We start from the raw sequence: 23743 nt of genomic DNA on the forward strand, positions 1-23743 counted from the left end.
CACCTCTCTGTGTTTTCTTCTAAGGCCACTAATCCTGTTCACCAGGGCTACCCCCTCATGACCTAATTACTTCCCAAAAGCCCTACCTCCAAATACCATCACATCAGGGACTAGGGATTCAAATTATGAATTTTGGGGTTGGGGATGGGAAAACACATTCACTTCATACTGTTTCCTTGCAAAGAAGCTGCATGCTTTTTATACTCCCTTTCTTCTTTTCTGCTTTCTAAAATGATGACCTTATGGCTGAACTCTAGCAGCTATGTTGGAATAACAGGTAACCACAGAAATGGAAGCTTAATGCTGAGATGGAAGAACAGAAAGAAAGGATTCTAGATCCCTGAAGATACTGTGAAGTTCCCACATTAACCCTGAAGTGTGTACTTCATAACGTTTTTTACATTAAAGGAAAATGAATGTCTATCTTCTTCAAGTCTTGGATATTTGAGAGAATTTCCTATTTTGGGAGCTGAAACTAATAAGCTTAATGATTAAAACATTTTCATGATCCAAGAAGCAGGAACAGAGTACAAACAGCTTATGTGGCATCTACTTCAGTGGCAAATAAATAGAAAATCTTTTTTTTTTTTTAAGATTTTATTTATTTATTTGTCAGAGAGAGAGAGAGAGAGAGAGAGAACACACAAGCAGGGGGAGTAGCAGGCAGAGGGAGAAGCAGGCTCCCCGCTGAACAGGGAACCCAATGCAGGGCTCTATCCCAGGACCCTGAGATCATGACTTGAGCTGAAGGTGGACACTTAACCAACTGAGCCACACATGTGTCCTAATAGAAAATCTTTTCAATGCAAAATAAGGTGCTGTGGTTTACATGGAGATCACTTTAACCACACCAAGTAAGATATAGCTCTAAAATCTACTCTTTCCTCTTTCTATTTCACTCTTTCTTGCCAAAATTCAGACCGTCACGACCTTCTGAGGGACACTGCGTTTCTCCCATTAGTCACCCCTCATTCATTTTCCGCTCTGGGGCTAGAGTTCATCTTATAACACATATTTGCACTTTTCCTTTCCTAAAAATATCCTATTTAATTTCCTACAGCTCAATGAGGTAAGTATCTCAAGAGTCCATTAGGTCCATGGTTTTGTGACCTCTATCACGCAGTGCTTATTTCCCCCAACACCACTACATTTCAGAAGCACTGAAAAATCTCTGCATCCTAGTATGTGCCTAGGCCAGGCTATCCTCTTCAACTGGAATGCCCTTTCCTACCTTGCAAACTAGTACTGGACTTCCAGAACCTACCTCAACTGTATTCTCTGAGATACCTCTTACTCAGTGACAGGTGGTATCTCTTCAGGCTCTACTTTAAATATTTTTTATTTATCTAGTTGAGAGAGAGAAAGAGAGAGAGAGAAAGCGAGCGCACACGAGCAGGGGGAGAGGGAGAAGCAGGCTTCCCGCTGAGCATGGAGCCCGATGCAGGGCTCGATCCCAGGCCCCGGGGAACATGACCCAAGCCGAAGGCAGACACCCAACTGACTGAGGTCCCTAGGCGCCCCCAAGCTCTACAGATTCTTGAGAGTGCTTCTTCAGCTGTACCTTCCCAAGGGAAGAGGACGTTCTTACAAGAAGTATATTTTACTCATCTGACAAAGTGTTTGGAAACAAGAAAGCATTCAATGAATGAAGAATGAATGCAGAAAATCATCAAGGTCATTAGAGATACACACATAGTGCCATTTTTCTTATGTTTAATTAAGAAAAAAGGCACCATTAGAATCCAAACTACAGATATATAATTTAGACAGGCAGAGAGAAGATAAAGATGAGGGAAGATACTGAAATCAGTGTTATACTATGCTAACTAACTAGAATTTAAATAAAAAAATGAAACAAACAAAAACCAACCACCCCAGAAAAAGATCTGAGAAAATAATCAGCCCCAAACAGCACAGGGCAGTATCATGAGAAAAGTGAACACCAAGGTGTTTGTGCTGAGATTCTTATCTGTGTACATTACACTTGTATCATGTTTTCTGATACTCAAAAGTGTTTTTTCGAACGTGGAAGAATAACAGGTCTGCAAAGCCTGTCAGCTGATAGGTAATACTACTTACTCTGTAGTTTTGTAAACGTCAGAATACAGCCCTGCTTTCTGATACTTCTTCTTTGGGGGACGTGGGGCCTTCTTTTCCCTTGGGATGAGAGAAAGCACAGGCTGCAAGGTATTTTCAGGTTCGGGAGGCTTGGCTGGGGTTTCAGGAGGACTGGGAATCTCAACTGCTGCTTCAGTAAAGCTAGAAAGACAAGTTTAAAGGAAATGTTTATTATTGGCTATTTAAAGAACAAGACAGCAAGTAAAACACAAGGTACGGGACTTCCTCATCTGACTGTGATGGAGTAACAGATACCAGACTTGTCCTCCTGACAGAAACTATTAGAAATACAGTAAACTACTGTAAACCTGGAGGTTTACGAAACACTTAGCAGACACTGGATAACAGGACAGCACTCTGACCCTGAGAAAACAGAAAAGAAAAAAAGAAAGAAAAAAAAATAAGAAGGCGCCTGGGTGGTTCAACCAGTTTCGAGTCCAGCTCTTGATCTTGGCTCAAGTCTTGATCTCAGGGCTGTGCGTTCGGGCCTGTGTGGGGCTCCACGCTGGGTGTGGAGCCTACTTAAGGGAAAAAAAAAAAAAAAAAAGAATGGTCCTAGAGCAATTTCCCTTTGTAGGGAGGGTGATGGTGGAAGGAGAAGAGCCACAGCAGAGAACAGCCAACGTGATGAACTGAACAGAAAGCAGAGAGGTTGAGGGCACCGGGACTGCTGGGGCAGAGTACTGGCGCGGAGAAAGCCACAGAGGAAAGTAATTCTAGAAATCTGTAAGGGCCTCCCATAGTACACTGCTAAATGCTAGGTTGTGTACATGCAGGGTGAAATTCTATAAGGCTGGACAAAGAACCACCAACCTACTGTATGTTGTAACCTGAACAACTCCCAGAGCTCACAGACGATGGCAGGTGATTCCACAAGGCAGAGTGCAAGGACACTGCCTAATACTAGGGCATTCCACAGATATCCCAGAGGGGAGTATCACTCATTTCCATATAGCTCAACTATTCCTAGACTAAAGACCAGCACTAATAAAGCTTAAAAACAGTCTTGAAAAGAATCTAAGCCAAACCACAAGTAACTTAACTGCCTACCAAAAAACCCTGAACATTGGGAAAAGAACAAAAACCACACACACAATTATGCAACATTTACAATGTAAAGAAATTCACAGGGAAAAAAACCCAAAGATTAATGGCCAGATATTTTCTAAATTTGATAAAAAGTATAAACTTAAAGTTCCAAGAAGCTAAACAAACCATAAACAATACAAATTCAAATAAAACAAGGCATATCATAGTAAATCGCTAAAAACTACTCAAGAAAATTTAAGAAGCGAGAGGACAAAATACACAACCTATACAGGAGTACAAAAATAAGAATGAGTGCAGATTTCCTGTCTGAAACAATGCAAGCCAGAAGGCAATGGTATAACATCTGTAAGTACTAAAGGAGGAGGAAGGGGAGAAAGAGGGGAAGGAGGAAAGGCCTGTTAAAATAGAATTCTAAGTCAATCAAAAACATCTTTAAAAATTAAGTTGATTCCTGGGGCGCCTGAGTGGCTCAGTCTGTTAAGATCTGCCTTCAGCTCAAGTTGTGATCCTGGAGCCCCACGTCAGGCTCCCTGCTCAGTGTGGAGTCTGCTTCTCCCACTTTCTCTGCTCTCCCCCAGCTTGTGCTCCCGCGTGCTCTCTCTCTCTCAAATAAAATCTTAAAAAAAAAACTAAGCCGATTCCAGTTCCAGGCAAAGATGGAATAGATACTGCCACTTATCGTTCCACTAAGTAAAACTAAAAACCCTAGAAATTATAAAAAACACAAACATAAGCAAACAGATTGCTAGGGCCCTTGCGACCAAAGCAATGACATGGCAGGGAATTTCCTACATAGTCTTTCACTACTGAGTCTGAGGCAAAAAGAATAAACTGTTTCCCTAATATTATGGACAAGGAAATTGTCTGCTCTCATCATATGCTCAGCATCAAAGAAAAAAGTTCTAGACAGTGCAAAAAGGTGAGAAAAAGAAAAAAACCGGAAGAGTCAGTTCTCTAATTTCATTCTTTTTCAAGATTGTTTTGGCTGTTTGGGATTCCTTGAGATTCCTGATGAATTTTAGGATAGGTTTTTCTATTTTCATAAAAAACATCACTGGGATTGTGCACTGAATCTGTAGATCGCTTTGGGTAGTTCTGGTATTTTAACATTAGGTCTTCCAGTCCATGAACACAAGCTGTCTTTCCATTTATTCACGTCTTCTTTCATTTCACTAAACAATGTTTTGTAGTTTTTTTTTTTTAAGATTTTATTTATTTGAAAAAGAGAGAGAGATTGAGAGAATGAGTGGGAGGAGGGGCAAGGGAGAAGCAGACTCCCCGCAGAGCAGGGAGTCTGACGCAGGACTCTATCCCAGGACCCTGAGATCATGACCTAAGCCAAAGGCAGACACTTAACCAATTGAGCCACCCAGGCACCCTGTTTTGTAGTTTTCAACATACAAGTTTTGCCTTCCTAAACTTATTCTTAACTATTCTATTCTTTTTGATGCTACCGTAAGAAGAATTGTTTTCTTAATTTCCTTTTGGGACCTTTTGGGAAAATTGTTGGTTTACAGAAATGCAGCTGATTTTGTATGTGGATTCTGTGTTCTCAACTTTGCTGAACTTGTTCAGTAGCTTTAATAGTTTTTGTGTGAGATATTCAAGGTTTTTGGCATATAAGATCATGGCATCTGTGAACAGAGCTAATTTTATTTTTTCCTTTACAATGTGGATGCCTTTTACTTCTTTCTTGCCCGACGGCTCTGGTTGGGAATTTTAATACTCCGCTGTGTTGAAGTGGCACAGGAGGGTACCTTCCCTCGTTCCTGGCATCAGGGGAAAGCTCTCAACCTCTCACCACTGAGGCTGTCGGCTGTTGTTTTTTTGTGCATGGCCTTTATTATGTTGAGGTAGTTTTCTTTCTGATCATAGAATGCTCAGAGTTTTTATCACAAACATGTGTTAGAGTCTGTGAAATTATGTTTCTTCATTTATTGGCATTCGTGTGATTTTTCTTCAGCCTTTTGATGTGATGAATAACCTTAATTGACTTTTAATTGTTGAACAAATCTTACATAACTGGGATACATCATACTTGGTTATAGGATCTATCTTTCTATCTACCCATCCATCCGTCTATCCAATCAACTTATTATCTTTTTACCTGTTCTTAAGTGTTTAATCATTTAATTTATTATTTATTTTTTACTGTTCTCCTTTCCAGGCAAATTCATTTCTACTTCTGTGCCTTATTTCTTTCTTCTGCAATCAAAAATGTTTTCTGCTTTCCTGCTTATCACCTACATATATAAATTCTCCAAGTGCCACGTTTCCCCATGTGCTGTCCATAGACCACACACATCAGAATTACCATGACAGCTTACAAGAAATGCAAATGCCTATTCACAGAATTTTAAAAATTCTTATTAATGAAGTCTGGGATGGACAACTTCCTAACCTTGCTGGTATCTATATCCAACACTAGGCACTTATTCTCTCTGTTTTAAAGATTTATTTATTTGAGAGAGAGAGAGAGAGAGAGAGAGAGTGTGTGTGTGTGTGTGTGTGTGTGTGTGTGTGTGTGTGTGTGAGTGAGGGCAGGGGCAGAGGAGGGGGGAGAGAGAGAGAGAGAGAGAGGGACAGAGAAGCAGACTCCCCGCCAAGTGTGGAGCCTGACATGGGGCTTGATCTCACAATCCCGAGATCGTAACTTGAGACAAAATCAAGAGCTGGATGCTTACGCAACTATGCCACCCTGTACACTCCCTTTACAAGAGCATCCATCTCATTCTACTTAGCCTCTGACACCCTACACTGCATTGCTGCTCTCCCTACTTTGTACCATGGCCCAACTCCTCACTCCATTAGGTCTCTAACATCAAACCCAGGGTCACCATGGTTTCCATACCCCATTTGGATACCTATGCCTAATGGCTTTAAAACAATATTATTTCAAAGGGCGCCTGGGTGGCTCAGTAGGCTGAGTACCCGACTCTTGGTTTCGGCTCAGGTCATCATCTCAGGATCATGAGATTGAGGCCCGAGGTGAGCTCTGCACTCTGCAGTGAGTCTACTTGAGATTCTCAATCTCCCCTTTCTCCCCCCTCCCCCAGTGCATGCACTCTCTTTCTCTGAAGGAAAAAAAAAAAAAAAAAAGTTTTATGGGGGAGCCTGGGTGGCTCAGTCAGTTAAGTGCCAGACTCTTGATTTTGGTGCAGGTCATGATCTTAGGGTCATGAGATCAAGCCCCTTGTGGGGCTCTACACTGGCCACAGAACCTGCTTATGAGTCTCTCTCTCTCCCTCTGCACCTCCACCACCCACCCCCCTCGACTTGCATGTGTGCTCTCTAAAAGAAATAAATAAAAAAGATAAAATATGGTTTTATGATATATTTATCTACATCAATACAATACTTTGTTCAGTTTCCATGGTTTTTCTTTTTCTTTTGCTTTATAAAAACAGTACCAGCTAGTAAATCATTTTTAGGGACTTTTTTTTTACTTAATATTATGTTTCTAAGACTCATCCATTATTATTACATATCAGCTGTAATTCATTATTTTTATTACCACATCATATTCCATTGTGTGAAAAACTAGAATATATTTATTCCTTTTAACGGTAATCTTGGATATTTCCATTTTCTATATGTTATAACCAATCTTGCTACTACCTTTCTGAAAAGTGTTTTCTGGTGATTGTTGGGCAAGAGTTTTTCTAAAGGGGAACTGCTAGATTATATAGAATTTATTTGTAACACATTTTTTTTGTTATATATTCTGGATACCAAAACTATACACATTATATGTGTTATAAATTTCCCACTTTGTAGCAAGTCTTCATATATTTGCCATGATGATGTTTGATGAGTAGAAATCCTTAGCTTCTTATGCCCAATCATGGCATAGGTTTTATTGGAAGAGTCTAGAGAATTTCCGTAGTAAAGATTTTATTTATTTATTTGACAGAGAGAGACACAGCGGGAGAGTGAACACAAGCAGGGGGAGTGGGAGAGGGAGAAGCAGGCTTCCTGCGGAGCGGGGAGCCTGATGCGGGGCTCAAACCCAGGGCCCTGGGATCATGACCTGAGCCGCAGGCAGATGCTTAACGACTGAGCCAGCCAGGCACCCCTGGAAATTCTTAGTTTTAATATAATCCAGTATATCAGTCTTTACTTGTATGATTACTGCTTTTGATATCTTGTTTATGAAATCCTTCCTGACAACAGGGTTGTGATATTTTTCTCCTTCCATCTATTAGACTTAGAAAGTTTAAAAAGTTTTGCTTTTAACGCTTATGGATTCAGTCAACTGGGAATTAATTTTTTTATACAGGATAAGACAGAATCCAATTTCTTTTCCATTACTATGTGATATAAATTTTTTTTTAAAGACTTTATTTATTTATTTGAGAGAGAGAGAGCACAAGAGGGGGTAGGGTCAAAGGGAAAAGCAGACTCCCCGCCAAGCAGGGAGCCCGAAGTGGGACTCGATCCCGGATCATGACCTGAGCTGAAGGCAGTCGCTTGACCAACTGAGCCACCCAGGCGCCCTGTGATATCAACTTTTAGGGCACAATTTATTAAATATTGTTTTCTGTCCCTATTTTATTTTTTTTAAGATTTTTATTTAACAGAGATAGAGAGAGAGCACAAGTAGGCAGAGCAGCAGACAGAGGGAGAGGGAGAAGCAGGCTCTCCACCGAGCAAGGAGCCCAAGGCGGGGCTCGATTCCAGGACCCTGGGATCATGACCTGAGCCGAAGGCAGCCGCTTAACCGACTGAGCCACCCAGGTGCCCCTTCTGTCCCTATTGCAGTGTTACCTCTGTCATATAGCAAGCTTGCATACATATGTGTTTCTGTTTCTCTTACAGAAGAGAAACTACTGTGTTCTGTTCTACACTGGCTTAATACACCGTAGCCTGAAATTAAGTCTTGGGACAAAAACCTTTACTTTATTCATTAATTCCATTCCTTGGAATACACCGTAAAGAAATGAGTGCCCACATCCATCAGTGGACATTAAAGGAATATTAAGAGAAACATTTTTGGATAATAGCCTCAAAGTGGAAATAACCCAACAGTAAAATGGAAAAACTGTATTGTAGACAAACAACGGATTAGTACACAATAAAAAGAAGGTAACTACAGCAATGTGTAACAACATAGATGGTTTAACATGTATATATATGGTGAGCAAAAAAGGTGAGACACAAAAGCATATTTCATGTATAAATTCCATCTAAATGAAGTTCAGTAAGGATAAACTAAAGAATATTGTCAGGGTTACATACTTAAATGGTATTAAAAAAGTTATAGATGTGGTTACCTTAGAAGTCAGGAGACTGATTATGGCTAATGGTAGGCAAGCAGTTTGTGATTGGGAAGGCACATGGGATGCTAGCTAGCAGTGTTCCATACATTCACCCCTTCTATGTCTACATTGGTTGTTAACTTCGGGAAAAAAATTTTAAACTGATTTCTTATTTATTTATTTTTTTTTAAAGATTTTATTTATTCGAGAGAGAGAGACACAGCGAGAGAGGGAACACAAGCAGGGGGAGTGGGAGGAGAAGCAGGCCTCCCGCAGAGCGGGGAGCCCGATGCGGGGCTCGATCCCAGGACACCGGGAGCATGACCTGAGCCGAAGGCAGGCGCTTAACGACTGAGCCACCCAGGCGCCCCATGTTTATGTACTTTCTGTATGTGTATTCCCCTCCTTACTTCCCTCACCATCTCTAAAGAGGTTTTTTATTGTTTTTTTTTTTTTAAGTTTATTTATTTATGTAAGTATCTCTACACCCACCTGGGGCTCAAACTTATAACCCTGAGATCAAGAGTCCCAAGCTCCACCGACTGAGCCAGCCAGGCGCCTCTAAAGAGTTTTAATGAGACGAGAATTATCCTTTTATTTCAAATGTGGTTGAATTTTCTTGTAAACCGTCCAGTCCTGCTGCTTTTTTTTTTGCCATAAGATTTTAAATTAAAGATTCCATTTATAGAAAAGAAGCACTCAGGCTATTTCTTCTTGGGTAGGTTTTTCCTAGGAATACGTACATCTCAACTATTTGTTGGGTGTAACGTGCTTATAGTCATTTTTTAATCTCTCATATATAGCTTATCTCCTTTTTAACTCATAATGTTCTTCATTGATCAACTCTACCAGCAGTGTGCATATTTTATTAGTCTTCAAGGAACTAACTTTGGTCTTCGGTGATTCTTTCTATTGTACCTTAGCTTTGTTAATTTAATGTATATGTTAATTTCTTCAAATTCTAAAATGTAATTTTGTGGAAAATTAAAATGTTTAATGTTGGTGACTATGATACTAGAATTTCCTGGAACAGAAAGGCTTTTCTGGAATAAAGCCTTTTCTCTGAAGCACATTTTTTTTTTTTTTAAGATTTTATTTATTTGACAGAGAGACAGTGAGGGTGGGAACAAGCAGGGGGAGTGGGAGAGGGAGAAGCAGCTTCCCGAGGAGCAGGGAGCCGGATACAGAGCTCAATCCCAGGACCCCAGGATTATGACCTGAGCAGAAGGCAAGACACTTAACAGACTGAGCCACCCAGATGCCCCTCTTTTCAGTATTTTAAAGCCTCAGTGACTAAAACGGAAAAACACTGATACTAAAATAGTCTGATGGGAAGAAACAATAAAAATAGACCCTAAGACCCCAAAACATTTAAAATTTAGTATATAATAAAGGTATCATTTCCAATAAGTAGGGAAAAATTAATCAATAAATAGTGCTAAGACTACCATTTAAAATTTTTTTAAAGTTTAAATTACATCTCTTTTTAAAACGAAATCTCTATTTTCCTGCCTTTCCAAAAAAAATACTACAATTCAGTGGCAATATAAAGAGTAAAAACTACATACAACATAAAAACAGCCATGTTTATAAAACTAACCTTGACAATGAGTGATCATAAATATAGCACTAACTCATAACTTGTACTAAAGCAAATTTCAACTGATTTAAACACCTATATGCGAAAGCTTATATGGAGGGCGCCTGGGTGGCTTAGTTAGTTAACCATCTGCCTTTGGCTCAGGTCATGATCCCAGGGTCCTGGGATCGAGTCCCGCATTGGGCTCCCTGCTCAGCAGGGAGTCTGCTTCTCCCTCTTCCTCTGTCCCTCCTCCTTACTCATTCTCTCTCTTAAATAAATAAAAATCTTAAAAAAAAAAATAAAGGTAATATGGAATCCATTAAAGGAGAACAGTTAAATAAATCATTCTATATTCTTAGCATGGCGTAAGGTAATTCTACATGTCCTAATGACAAGATCTCTGAGACACATGATGAGAAAGAGTTAAAAACTACAGTGTGTTACCACTTATATAAGACAACAGCTTTGCAGATGCAGCCACTTGTACAGGTATAAGAAAAGATATCAAAGTATACATAGTATACTGATTTTTTTTTTAAAGATTTTATTTTTAAGTAATCTCTACACTCAGAGTGGGGCTTGAATTCACGACCCCAAGGTCAAGAGTCACATGCTCCCCAGACTGGGCCAGCTGGGTGCCCCTCCATGGTATAATGTTCACAGTCACGCCTTTGAGGAGAACAGGATTTGAGAGGAAATGAGATCATGTGAAAAGAGACTTAACTTTTCAATCAGTAAGCTTTCAGCTTCACTAAAAGTAGTACAAGCACATACTACAATGAAAAAAATTTCAATCCCATATATTCTCTAGGAAAAAAAAGTATTTTTCCCAGATGTATGCATTAGAGAGATATGAAAAACCTCTCTATAGAGGATTCACCAAGGCAGATGGCAGAGAAAAAGACTGATAAACTCTCACTGTTGTATTATTGTTTGGCAAGAAAATAAAAAGAAAACAACAAACACTAAGGGTTATCATTCTGACTGTATATAATGAGTACCTAAAAAATAGGTAAGGTACATAAACAAATACTAATGTCCCAATATGCAAATAAGTGCAAATTAAAATAAGTAGGAAGCAACATTTAGGAAGTATATTTCACCTAAATTAAACTGATGAAGACATTTTTGCCCTGCCTCCGATAAAGATTTTTAGAAAGATAATTGCCAGGGTAGGTAAGAGTGGGCGGTTAAGAAGTATATGACTATTACTGTATAAAATTAGTAGAAGTATAAATTGGTGTGGCTTTTAAGAGAGCAGTTTGAAAATAAATGTTAAGAGGCTTAAAAACTGTCTAGCAGTTTTAATTTGTATTTCTCTAATTGTGAACAGGGCCACCATGTAACTACGAATGAGCATGCTGTATTTAGTAAAGGAAAAGTCATTTGCAAATGGTGAATACTGTATTATGACTCATTTAAAACTACCAAGCGTACCTTCAGGGAAAGAATCTGGTTGGACACGTAATAAAAGGATTAAAAGCTCTTTTTTGGGGAGTGATTTTTGGCTCTGCACTCTACACCTTTTAGAAAAAAGTAAGACTATAATAAGGAAACTATGAAGAAAATAAATCTAACATGCAGAAAAATGTGTGACGACAGGATGAAAAGTCTGGAGCACAGAGAAGAGTGTGAGCCTAAAACTAATCCCAGGCACACAGCTATGTGTTGGGTAAAACACATAACCTCTCTGGGCCTTGAATTCCTCCTCTGCAAAGTCAGGGTTTCAGCCTGGACTGTTACATCCCATGTGCTTCTTGATATTTCATAATTGCGGGCAGCCATAAATAACACTTTTAAATAAAACAGAAGAGCAGGTTTTACATAATGAAAGGTTAGGAGGTAAGAATTAAGCTGCATATGTATGTTACGTTTATAAAAAGCTGTTTTTCTCCCCTCAGATAAAATGTCAAACAAGGATACTTACCTCTTAGTATGCTCTTGCTCTTCCTCTGGGAATGGCTTCTGCTTTTTCTTGGTCTGTTCTTCCAACAGCCAACTTTTCCTCTTCAGCCCCTTCTTATGTTCTGGACTCAGGTTTACGCTCTGTACAACAGCCTCAATGACATCTGTAACTGTGTCGGGACGGAGGGGTAGGGCTGCTCTTTCTTCGCCTTCATTCGAGTCAGGGCTGACAAACCGGGCAGCCTGGAATGCTTGCATTGACACCACAGCCTGGAGAGGGCATTTCCGAGGTCGCCCTGGTCTGCGTTTCACAAAGTTATTCCCTGTCCTGGCCTGTCTCTGAAGTTTTTTGGCTTTTAATATTTTATTGACATGGTCCAGGTTTTTCTTAGTGGCCAAGATTTTGTCATAATTGCACATTTTCCGAGCTTGGCGCTGCATGGCTTCCACAACACTTCTCTTGATATGATGGGGCGAGCAGCTGCTCGGCAGCTTCTCAGACAGGAGTGAGATGCTACTACTGCAAGAGTCACCGGGGGCTGAGGGCACCAGAAGGCTGTCCGGTTTTCCCAGGGCTCGCTCCCTGCTGTGGCTGCGGCCTGGACTGGAGGAAGGTGGCCCCGAGGCAGATGCAATCACAGCATCTATATTCTTCTCCAGGGGCTCTTGGTCCTCATGTTGGACCATCCGCTGCAGCAGACTATCCACAGAGTCATCCCCGGAAGCAAGCAATCTTGGACTTCGAGAGGGAACTCCGTTTACTAAATAAGACAACAAATCACACATAGAGACAAACTGAACACAGCTAGTCATTTAAATTAACTTTTTACATCAAAGGAATACTGCTCCATTTTTCTTAACAGGATTAAACATCCTAACACCATATGCATTTGTCTCTCCCAAGCAAGTTGACGGTTTATTTTCCTGAATAAGGCGTATTACAGTAATCATGATAAATTCAAAATTGGCCTGTTTCCCTAACAATATGTGAGTTAAAAAGCAACAACAACAATTCTCACTCTCTGAGATGAGGAGCAGAAAGAAATAGTTTATTTCTTCAAAACTGACAGTCCATTTAACTGTAGAGACTTGCCAGTTAAATGCTGGTGGTATTTCTAGTTCAGTGCTTTTTCTGACAATGCTGCAAGTACAAAGGATATAAGTGAAACTTCTTAAGAAAAGCTTTAAAACCAGAATACTAAACATATGTATAAACTAATTTAAAGAACACATGTTGACGGTAAGATCAGAAAATAAGTGGCCTTCAATGAATCTTGTTATCTTAGTGGCCCAATGACTTGGTGATCTTTGTTTCTTCAAATACCACTCCACACTTTTTTATGACTACACATAATGTGGGAAATGCTCACCTTCCTCTGGCAAGCCATATTAGTTTTACAGTATCTGTAAACATCAGATTGTAACAGGGCCATTTCCCAAGAGACCTAGCTGCTTACTATTAATGAACAAAGGTCGTACTTTTCCAAAGCTGATCAATGGATTTCCTACCTATGTGAGTTTAAAATGTGGTACTATTCTAGGTACTCCTTTACAAGCCTGGGGCATTCTAGATTCCGTCTCATCAATTTTTCTCAAATTACCAGTAACTTCCTTCAGATAATATCCAGTAGAGTCTTGTTTAAATTCAGGATTTTTCAAATTTCAAATTCTCAGACCTATTAAATATCACTACTTCTTAAAATCTGGCCTCCACTGTTTCTCTGGTAATACATTTTGATTATCTTCCAGTTACTTGCAACACTATCAGATTTAACTGTAGAGGTCCCTAATCCCCGATACTGTGTCTTTACTTTTCATACTTACTTCCCCAATGGCAACATGTTTATTCTCACAGTTTCAATGATAAGAACACACATATGCATCTTCAATTTTCTCTGAAGATGACCACAATGAGAACTGCTTCCTTCCTATACCTGGCTTGAGCCCGTGAGCATTTCTCACTTTCTCTGGTACAAGTGCTTTCCTTGTTGAACTCTCCAAGCTCTTTGGCAATTCATTCAACTACCACCTATATTCTGAGATGCCCAAATCTCTATTTTCTGAATAAAACTTTTCTTCTACTTCTCTACTTTTGCATGTTTCACAGATTTCTCAACTCACATTCACAACTTAAGTCATTACCTCCTCCTTCAACCTTGCTCCTCCAGACTACGAACCTCAGTGAACGATACCATAAAGCCAACTCTTCTACATTATATATATGGAGCACCAGTTACATGGCAGGAATTTTGTCAGCCAAGCTCAGGTCACATCATCTATTATTTCTTCTCTACTCTCCCCACAAACCATAAAATGTGGTTTTATGTTAGTCTGGTCTCTTCAACCTATCCACTTTCCTTCACACTACCACAGCCACTCGATACTAAGCTAACCTTGTCTCCCTGCCCTAAAGCAACAGCCTACCTGCTTGTAGAGCTATTACAACATGTACCCAAGTCTTTGTTCTCCCACCAAGTGGTAGCATTTAATTCTCCTCTTGAGTATGAGCTGCCCTTAGTGAGGTGCTTCTAGCAAAGAGAATTCCACAGAAGTAAGAACATGTTGATTTCCAAGTTCGGGTTAGAAAAGGCAGGACACATTCCACCTGGGTCTCTCTGAGAACATCTGCCCTTGGAAACCCAGCTTCCACAGTATAAGTCAGTCTAGGCAGGATACTGTCCTGTTTCCCAATAGATCCTGCTAAGGTCATAGACAATAGCTTTCATAACAATGACTGCAGCCATCAGTAAAATCATATATTAAACATATACTATCCCTTTTAGTGTATTTATCCCTTTGGATGTATTTCAAAACAGAGCATTAGTTCAAGGATGGGCCATAAGATGTCTTGTACAAAATTGTATTTGTTCAGTTATTTATCTCAATTACTAAACAGAGGGTCTCTAAACTCTCTACTATTTCATTTTTTTGTCTATAACTAGAAGGTTAGGACATAGTTCTGATTGAGTGATTTGCCTTTTGAATGCAAAATAAAGGTTGTCAGTCTTGTGCTACTGGAGTAAATGAGAATGCTAGGTCAACCAATATTGAGGATATACTGATCAAAAACACTTAAGTTTATACGGAATAGGAATTAAATTTGCATTTGGCTCTGGAATAAACTCAGGGCACTACCATTCGACAACAAATTTTCATTAATTTTTTTCTGGGTCCCACAGGCAATATAAATCTGCATGTGAGGGGAGCATCTGCCTTCAGCTCAGGGCATGATCCCAGGGTCCTGGGATCGAGTCCTGCATTGGGGTCCCTGCTCAGTGGGGAGCCTGCTCCTCCCTCTCCCTCTGCCCCTCCCCCTGCTGTGCTTTCTCTCACTCTCTGTCAAATAAATAAATAACTAAAACCTTAAAAAAAAAAAAATCTGCATGTGAGACAGGAGGTGAGAATGAGCTTGTGGAGAGGTGCTCCTTTTCTTGCTCCTGCCTTCTTCTGTGATGGGTTGGTTTCCATTTGCTCTTACCCTGGTAAATGTCACCTTTAGGGAGTGCCAGATTTATGCAGGGAAATCTGATATGAACCTCTGTGCTGCTCAGGCTCTATGCCACCAGGAATCAGGCAGATGTCAAACGGTTCTAATACTCCTTTAGTTCTGTTGGATCAAGCTTTCTGAAAACTTCTGGTTTCCTATTTATTTATCTCAAAGTTCAGCAATGTTTTAAGAAATGTTTTCCAAGTTTTATCTAGTATTTTAGTTTTAGGGACCAAGAAGTTTGTTTGCTCAGTACATCTAATTTACCTCATTGCTGGAAATAAAGAGCTCAAATTTATACCAACCAAGGCCAACTGAATTCTAGCAGTCCCTTCTCAAGCAGCCAAACTGCTCTAACTCTGCACTTGCAAACTGGTTTTATAAAAATCATCTTCCCAATTATTAATGTCCAAATCTTTCTTGACCTCTCCGTGACATCTGACATTAAGAGGCTTCCATTACATGTACTCTTTGATCTTTCTACACAAACATCTGTGCAAAACTTTTATGTCATCACTGACACCTTCTCTTCCACTCCCCTCCAATGCGAATGTTTCTTAAATCTGCGTTCCTGCTGTCCCCTCTGGGTTAGCTCACTCACTGCCAGATCCATGTTTCTATTACATACTGCTAGGTCTGCATCTCTACCAGACGTCCTGCTCAAACTACAAGCCACTGCTTCCAAATGGTTCACTAACATCTCCACCTCAACAGCCCAAACGCTGTTCAAATTGAACATATCCAAACCTGAAGCCATTATCGATGCATTTCTTCACACATTTCTTGTCACATTCCATTCTCCACACTGTAATGCTGTAGAGATTTCCAAAATGTGTATGTGGTAGACAGTGCTATTATCATAAATATCTGCTGCCCTGCTTTCCATAACATTATACTCCCCCCACTTCCTTAACAGAAGTCTTAACCATGCGATCTGCTTTAGCACTGAAATGTGGGCAGAAACTCTTAAGAGCTGGTCAGCGCTTTACTGTGCTGCTCACCCTCTGTCACAAGATCAGCAACACTGCAAAAGAGGCTCTGCTGACAGGGTCCTAGAGGGAAGACAACACACAGCAGACCCGCAGTGGTCACAAGGCATGAACAAAAGGAAGACTTTGTGGTCTCAAGCCACTGAAATTTTGGGCCTTTTTTAGCACCGCAAAACCTATCTTATTCTGAATTATACAATATATCAAATAATTTTTATCTTCTCTGTTCAAAATCCTTCAGTGGCTCCCAACCGCCTCCACAACAGAGTTTCAATGCCTTCAAACGAAAAAAACACACAAAAAGGCCTATGCTGTATGGGGTCCAGTCTGTTACTACTTTTACAGCCTCACTCTCTACCACCGTCACATAATATCCCTCACACACTAGTAACATCAATGTGCTGCTCTCCAAAAATAGCGTTCTCTTTTATGGTTCTGGGCCTTTCTTTGTGTTAAACACCTTCTTACTCTTCACTCTGCCCCATGTGTCGACACAAATGACGGTAGTTTATGGGTCACACCTTAAGGGGTGTCTTCTTTAGTCACGCACATGGTTTAAGTGCTGGAGTTCCTCTGCACGTCACCATATTTGCTCACTGGTCCGTTACAGAATTTAACACACCTTTGCTGGTGACTATGTCAGAATCCTTGAGGGTAGGAGCCTTATCTTATTCATGTTTGTATCTCCAATGCTCAGTATTCAGTTACTCTCAATAAATATTTACCTGAATGAATAAAACAGTCTTATGGTAAGAGTAACTTTATGGATCTAGGTATTATTTCTTTTGTTTACTAAAGTAAAATATTTTGGTGATTTTCTTTGGTGGCTATCTCCTTGAAATCTCATTCTTTCTTTTCAGGGGTTGGCAAACTTTTTCTGTAAAAATCTCAATGGTAAATATTTTAGGCTTTCGAGGACACATATGATGTCTCACATACACTTTTTTTCCTTTACTCCTTTATCTTTTTAAGCAATCCTTTAAAAATAGAAGAACAGGGACAGCTGGGTGACTCAATCGGTTAAGTGTCCAACTCTTGGTTTTGGCTCAGGTCATGATCTCAGGGTTGTGGAATCGAGCCCTGTATCAGGCTCTGCAGTTGGTGGGGAGTCTGCTTGAGATTCTCTCCCTTTCCTTATCCCTTCCCCTCTACTCCTCTCCTCTCTCCCAGCTAGTCCTCTCTCTCTCTAAATAAAATCTTAAAAAAAAAATAAAAGTAAAAACGATTTTTAGCTGAGGGCTGCACTAAAAGAGGCCTTGGACAGCGTCTGGTCCACAGGCTGCAGTTTACTAAACCCTGGCTTAGGTCGATACCATCAAAAGTAGTCACTCACTGTTTAAGAATCTCTCTGAAGCAGTATGAAAACAAAGCGCTCTGAGAGACAAAACCCTCACTGCTGCTTGAGTTCAACTGTACCTCTGGCACAACGGTGCTAATAAAAAGCTTCAAATATGCTGAAGCCCATCATCAGATAAATTCAACAAGCATGACACGGGTACAATTTGACAGGCTGGCCTTGAACTGATGAAGGAATCAGATTTTCTGACCGTAAGTCACAAGTGATCTACCAATCAAAAAGTATGACAAAGAGCCAAGAAATGGTATGTCACTTCTTGCCTAAAATTTTTAATGGTTCCTGAGTGTTATTAATAAGGTTCCCTACATGCCTTTCCAGTCTCATCTTTAGTCCCTTTACCTAACCACATTGGCTCTTTTATTTAATTTCTTAAACTCACTATTCTCCCCTTTACATATGTTACTTCCACTGCCTAGAATGATCCTACCAGTGCACATCTCTCCTGATGACACTGATAGATTAAAAAGGACTTCTTCCTCTGCAATCCTCAGAGGACAGATATATATATATATCTCTCTGTATACCTTAAATATGAGATATATATCTATAATACATATATATTACCCTCTAGTTTTGTTTTTTTTATAAACACACAATCAGTAAAAAGGAAAAATTGAGAGCATCCTCCAAATCTATGTATGAACTACACAAATATGATATACTGTATTAAGAGGTGATACATATTTAAAATATATAAACATTACACATTTTAAAAGTTGAGGTTAGAAATAAGTATTAATAGAGATTCTTCTTACAACCTCATAAATTGTTTTTGCACATCTCAGAGATGTGTAAATGCTACTTCGGAAACTAGGACAATTTTATATACATAGCCAAGCCTTTATTAAACAGTTCCAATCCACATTGCCCTCTAACACCACAGTGTGTGCACTCCTTTACCTCAACTCAACTTTTAAAATCTCTATTTTGTGTCTGCCTACTTTTGTACCTAGTCATTTTGAATTATTCCCTCTGGACCACATCAAAACCACTACACATCTGGGAGCAAGCTTACCTGGACTTAAGGAGCACAAAAGGGAGGACCAGGACACTGGTTTAGTGAGCACTTCTGCTCAGTCACACATCCCACAACCGCTTTTGTTTTTTTCTATGGTACGTAAATACAAATTGTAATTTATGTTGTAAAAGTTTATAGTATCATATTTTAAGTCTGTTCACAAGTAACAGATGGGAAATTCTAGTTAAAGTCTGGTAAAACAAACAGTACTTGCCTGTTGAAGAAGTACTCTCAGATGACGACCTCTTCCGGGTAGGGCTACAGGTTGTGCTCTCTGATGGTCGCTGGGAAGACTTTTCTGAGGTTGGCAGAGAACCTGGAGAGAGGGGAAAAGATAGACATCATAGGAAAATTCAAGTCTAAAAATAAAGTCAAATGATTTTGTGTGAGAACTGTAATATTTTAGTTGTTGTCACTGCCATTCCCTGCAATAACACAACTTTTAAGCTGACAATAAGTAGACAATAAGCAGACGACAAACCATACTATGTGCTGCCGACAGAATTTCACAGGTCTCATATACATGATTTTCTCCTGTTACGTTAACAGAGGGAAAACTAGTTTTAGTGGAAGAATGAACAGAATACACAATTTAGTTTTTATATATCACTACTATGAAACATATTAAGACATTTATTGATAAAGGTCACTGGCAATATTCTAATCATGTCTATTCCTGATTATCAATTCAAATTCATCATATGAACTGACAAACAACATTTATAATGCAATTAATTAGGAATGACTAATGTGAGAAAGCAGGTCCACCCTGAGCATTTCATTTGATAGAATCAGAGGTGAGAAGCAGAGTCAGACCTTAAATCAGTACATCCTATCTACTCCACAGAAGTCACTTTCCTAGTCTGTGTGTTTGCTCTACAGCATACTCGGGAAGAACTGGTGACTAATTTATCCATGGAACAGAGCAAACCTACTTTAAAGCTGTACACATAAGGTTCCTATATACATAAGAGGTCATAAAGACAAAGAAACAATTTCCTTTCAAAAAGTTACACACTTTTTGCCAAAACCCGAAATCAATGCAGCATAATTTAACACATTTCTTACTGAAAAGTATGTTGTTCAGGAAAGATTATTTTTCTGGATAAAATATACTTGGTTCTGATACAGGATTCCTTATAACCAAAAAAGCCAGCTGTAGAGAACCCATAATAAATATCCATCTCATGTTTATCAAAAAACTAGCAGTACTGTGAAATGTTCACTTTTAACTAGAAATTACAAATAGAAAGCCTTACATGTAACCAGAAGCACAAAAGGTACAAGAAATCAAATACCTGAAGATGAGATTTTTAAGATCTGCCTCTAAATGAGAGTTAACCCCTTAATGAAGACGTGACTAAGTGAATGAAGAACAACCTGAGGACAGAAGAACTGAATGGAGCTACGTTTCTAGTATTTCCCTTTCTCTGAGAGAAATAATAAACCCCGAGCTCTGTTTTATTTATATAGTATCTTAAATCACATCACTGTAAATCCTCTTTTAGCAGGCTCTTTTAGCGTTGCCCAGGTGAGATACAGGACTATGTGTTGCCATTCAAGAGTAACAAGTTAGATTTTTGGGAAACTGATATTGTGATAGTACAACCTATTTCTCAAACAGTGACGACTAATGTGAGATCTAATCAAGAAGCAATACTCTTTATTGTTGAATCTTAAAAATAAATACAAAGGGATTTTAAAAACCAACAGTACAATAAATCCCCCCTAGATTGTGGTTCAGATAAAATTTCCATTAAAGAGCTAAATACCACAATAAAAATATCTAAGTGAAGACATAACTTTTTAAGTATTAATACTGAAAAATTCATGCACTGGACAGATAAATATTTCCTACTCAGACACACAGCCAAGACAGAAGACAACAGTGGCCAAGAAGCTTGAGACATCAGTGAACTCTCTATCACTATTCTCCTGATGAATGGGCAAACAATCTTAGATTAACTACAAGGGAAAGGAGGTGTTAGAGAGTACTTTTTATAAAGTCTTCTCTCTCAGTCATAAACTAACTAAGGGCCCTTTATATGCTAAGTCCTATGCTAGACACTGTGGAGGTGGGGGAGAGAGATAAAAACAGCATACAAGTCTCTGCCCTCAAGGAGCTGATCTAGGATCTTGAATGTCATCATGTACTACATTTCAGATGGCATTTGTGCCATCCATTCTTGAGCTCCGTCTTCAGTTTCTAGGCTATTTGGTAACGTTTCCCAAATTTCTTGCTCATCTTCAAGAAAGTCTTGATGAGGCTTCAACTGTACCTTTGATCATCAGGATATCCTGAGAACCACCCTGCCTGGCCTCACCCACCTCAGGGTAAAAGAGGGTACAGGCACTTTCTTCAAAGCTCCTTCTTTTGGTGGCATCTGGAGCTGCAGAGGAGGCAGTGGGAGGTGGAATGGGGGTCAGATCCCCGGAGATCGTTATTGGCAGCATTGTACAGCAATTCCTGAGAAACTGAAACAATTGAGAGAGACATGGCTTAGCTCACTTAGCTTCTGAGCCACTTTTCATTTCCTGAAAGTAATGGAGGCCAGCAGCCCATTCTTAGGATTTAACAGGAGATTGGAATAAAACTTCATTCAGGCTGGTTCTCATTTTTCATTTTAAAAGTCTGTTTGAATTCCCTTTTCATAAAAAGCAGAGATGTTCTTAACAATATTCCATATTTAAGGGGAATAGGATGTATCCCTGAGATATAGATCTCTAGGGTTCGGTAATCATCAGATCTAGGTCCTTATTTCATTTAAAAACGTTGCTTATAGGACAATAAGATGATGAGAATACGTGAAAAAAAATGACCTAATGATGTAAAGCAACCAAGATTAAGACTGGAAAATGATGACCAAAACTTCCATGCATGAGGTAGCAACCTGTTAAAGATGTTCAAACTGGCCTAAGAGCAGAAATCATCGGAAATCTGCAAACATTATCTCCAACACTGCCAAAAATGTACTGTGCAGCTGGGTGGCTGGAGAAGAGCAAAGTAACACCCAGAGAGAACAAGCATGTCCATTTCAAAAGAGACCAATAAATCCATGTTTCAAAACCTAAAATAGAGTGCAGCGCAGAACTGTGTGTGGTGGAGTGTTAAGTACATCACCAAGGGGCAAGGTGCCCTGAGTTTGAGTCCTGGCTCTGCTACAAATTAGATTTTAAGATCCAGGCAGGTAAATGCACTTGAATGTTGGTTTGATAAAGCACTCTAACTCACACGGCTAATGTGAATCCCAAAGTGAAGCAATATAAAAAATTAAAAGGGTTTTTATAAATGTCATACTATTATACATAAATTAGCTCCTTGTTAAATTTTTAGACCCTAATTACTTAGTAATGTCACTGACAGGTGTAGGCAACTATTCGATATTAAAGTAACAATTAAAGAAGGGCAGGGACTTACGCCCAGTTAGGAAAAGGAACTAATGCAGACTATCAAGCATCCTTCTTAAACATCAAGAAGAGCCAGGAAAAGAAGTACATCTGACAGGGAAGTAGGAGTAAGAAGGTACCTCCAAGGCTCATAGGTACCCACAAGGCTGGAAAAACCTCCTCTGGAGTGAATCTCGAATCCACTGACTCTGGAGCACAGCTTCTCCAGGCCTAGGGTTATGCTCCGGATTACATCCATAAAACCCGATGTGCCCACAGGAGGCACGAGAACTTGGTCAACGCCGTTCCGGAGGAGCGCGGCCGTCTGCTTCCCCTGCGCGCTCCTCACCGCTCCCACACGGCGGACTCCTCAGGCGGCGACTGCGCGGCGGCCTCCGTCACGTGATACGGGTTTGTTCACGGCTCATCAGGAGTCACTTCAGCTCTGCCTGGGGGGCACGTGAAGCCCCTCCACTCCTTGTAGGACAAGAGGTTCGTATGGATTCCAGTTCAAGAAGCTCTGGCACTCCATCAAAGAATACACACGGAGACTACATACAATTTTACTTATCAGAGACTTCCCACCATTTCTCATTTCAATATAATATAAAGCCGAATAATTAAATACTTCAGAAGTAAACAGAATATAAATGGGATTCTTCAATTCACAAAACTATTGGGTAGAAACACTACTGAGTGTCTCATTACTCAGATATCTGGCAGCTTCAGAAATATGTTTAGAAATGCCACACACATAAATGAAGTACAAATTACAGATAAATCCCAAAAGAAGTACCCAAATAAAACTGTACTTCAGCATAAATGTAAGTTGATTACTACACGTATATTCTTTCTCTTCAGTTGGAAAAACAGAGGTCTTCATGTAAAACAGAAGGCAGACTATCAGTAAGGAGGGAAACTGAAAGGGGAGAATATCATAAATTGGGAAAATAATGAGGGAACTAAGAACTGAACACAGACATGTGAAGGAACCTTGGAGGTAGTATTGACTCTATGGTCTCTGGGTTTTACCTGGCCACTATTCAATGAGCTTTTAAACATAAAGACAAGACTTTGGGGAAACGTTTTTGCCAAATTAGACAAAAAGGGGGAAAGGTGGTACTTACACAGCAAAACCGTAAGAAGAAATCATGGATAAGAAAGACAGAAAGTTGAGAAAACAAAGAAAGAACATAACTGGATTTTAAGGGACAAGAATCTGGAAATCTTTCCATGCTACCCAAAAGTGGGTGGAAACCAAGAAGCTGTTCTGAGGTTGATTTGTCACAAGAGATCTTGCTTGATGTCTACGCAGGAGGAACTGAAACCAGTCTAAGATAAAAAAGAAATACTACATTTACAGATGCCTGGGTGTGAAGACAGTCAAATAGGCAGAGATACCAGCATGGGAGCGGAAGGCATCGCAAAGAAAAAACTGGAATAATAATTCAACCTAACTACTTCTTTGAGGCCTGGAGTATCCTAAGCTAAAAATGAGGAATTTTCAAATGTAAATTAACAAAAGAACACAGTGAATGAAACCAACGGCTGGTTGGATAAATCATGTATTTCTTCAGTGTAAATCCACTATA

General features: G+C 39.6%; 1 protein-coding gene across 4 annotated transcripts in view; it reads right to left on the reverse strand.

The window, feature by feature from the left end:
- The window catches only part of ASH1L (ASH1 like histone lysine methyltransferase), a 196500-nt gene that overhangs the window by 92729 nt on the left and 80028 nt on the right, over positions 1-23743 (reverse strand). For 3 of the 4 annotated variants that reach the window (XM_088016901.1, XM_028090032.2, XM_088016904.1), the window contains exons 4-6: positions 18979-19080; positions 11936-12674; positions 2080-2259 (exon numbers count right to left, since the gene is read on the reverse strand). In XM_088016901.1, the coding sequence (XP_087873027.1) occupies positions 2080-2259; positions 11936-12674; positions 18979-19080 (1021 nt within the window). The remainder of the gene's footprint in view (positions 1-2079; positions 2260-11935; positions 12675-18978; positions 19081-23743) is intronic. The other variant, XM_088016902.1, reaches the window with a different exon arrangement.

This window comes from Eumetopias jubatus, unplaced genomic scaffold (genome assembly GCF_037043125.1).
Source record: "Eumetopias jubatus isolate StellerSeaLion01/CBP00866 unplaced genomic scaffold, mEumJub1_p1.0 scaffold_12, whole genome shotgun sequence".
In the NCBI taxonomy this organism is placed as follows: Eukaryota; Metazoa; Chordata; class Mammalia; order Carnivora; family Otariidae; genus Eumetopias; species Eumetopias jubatus.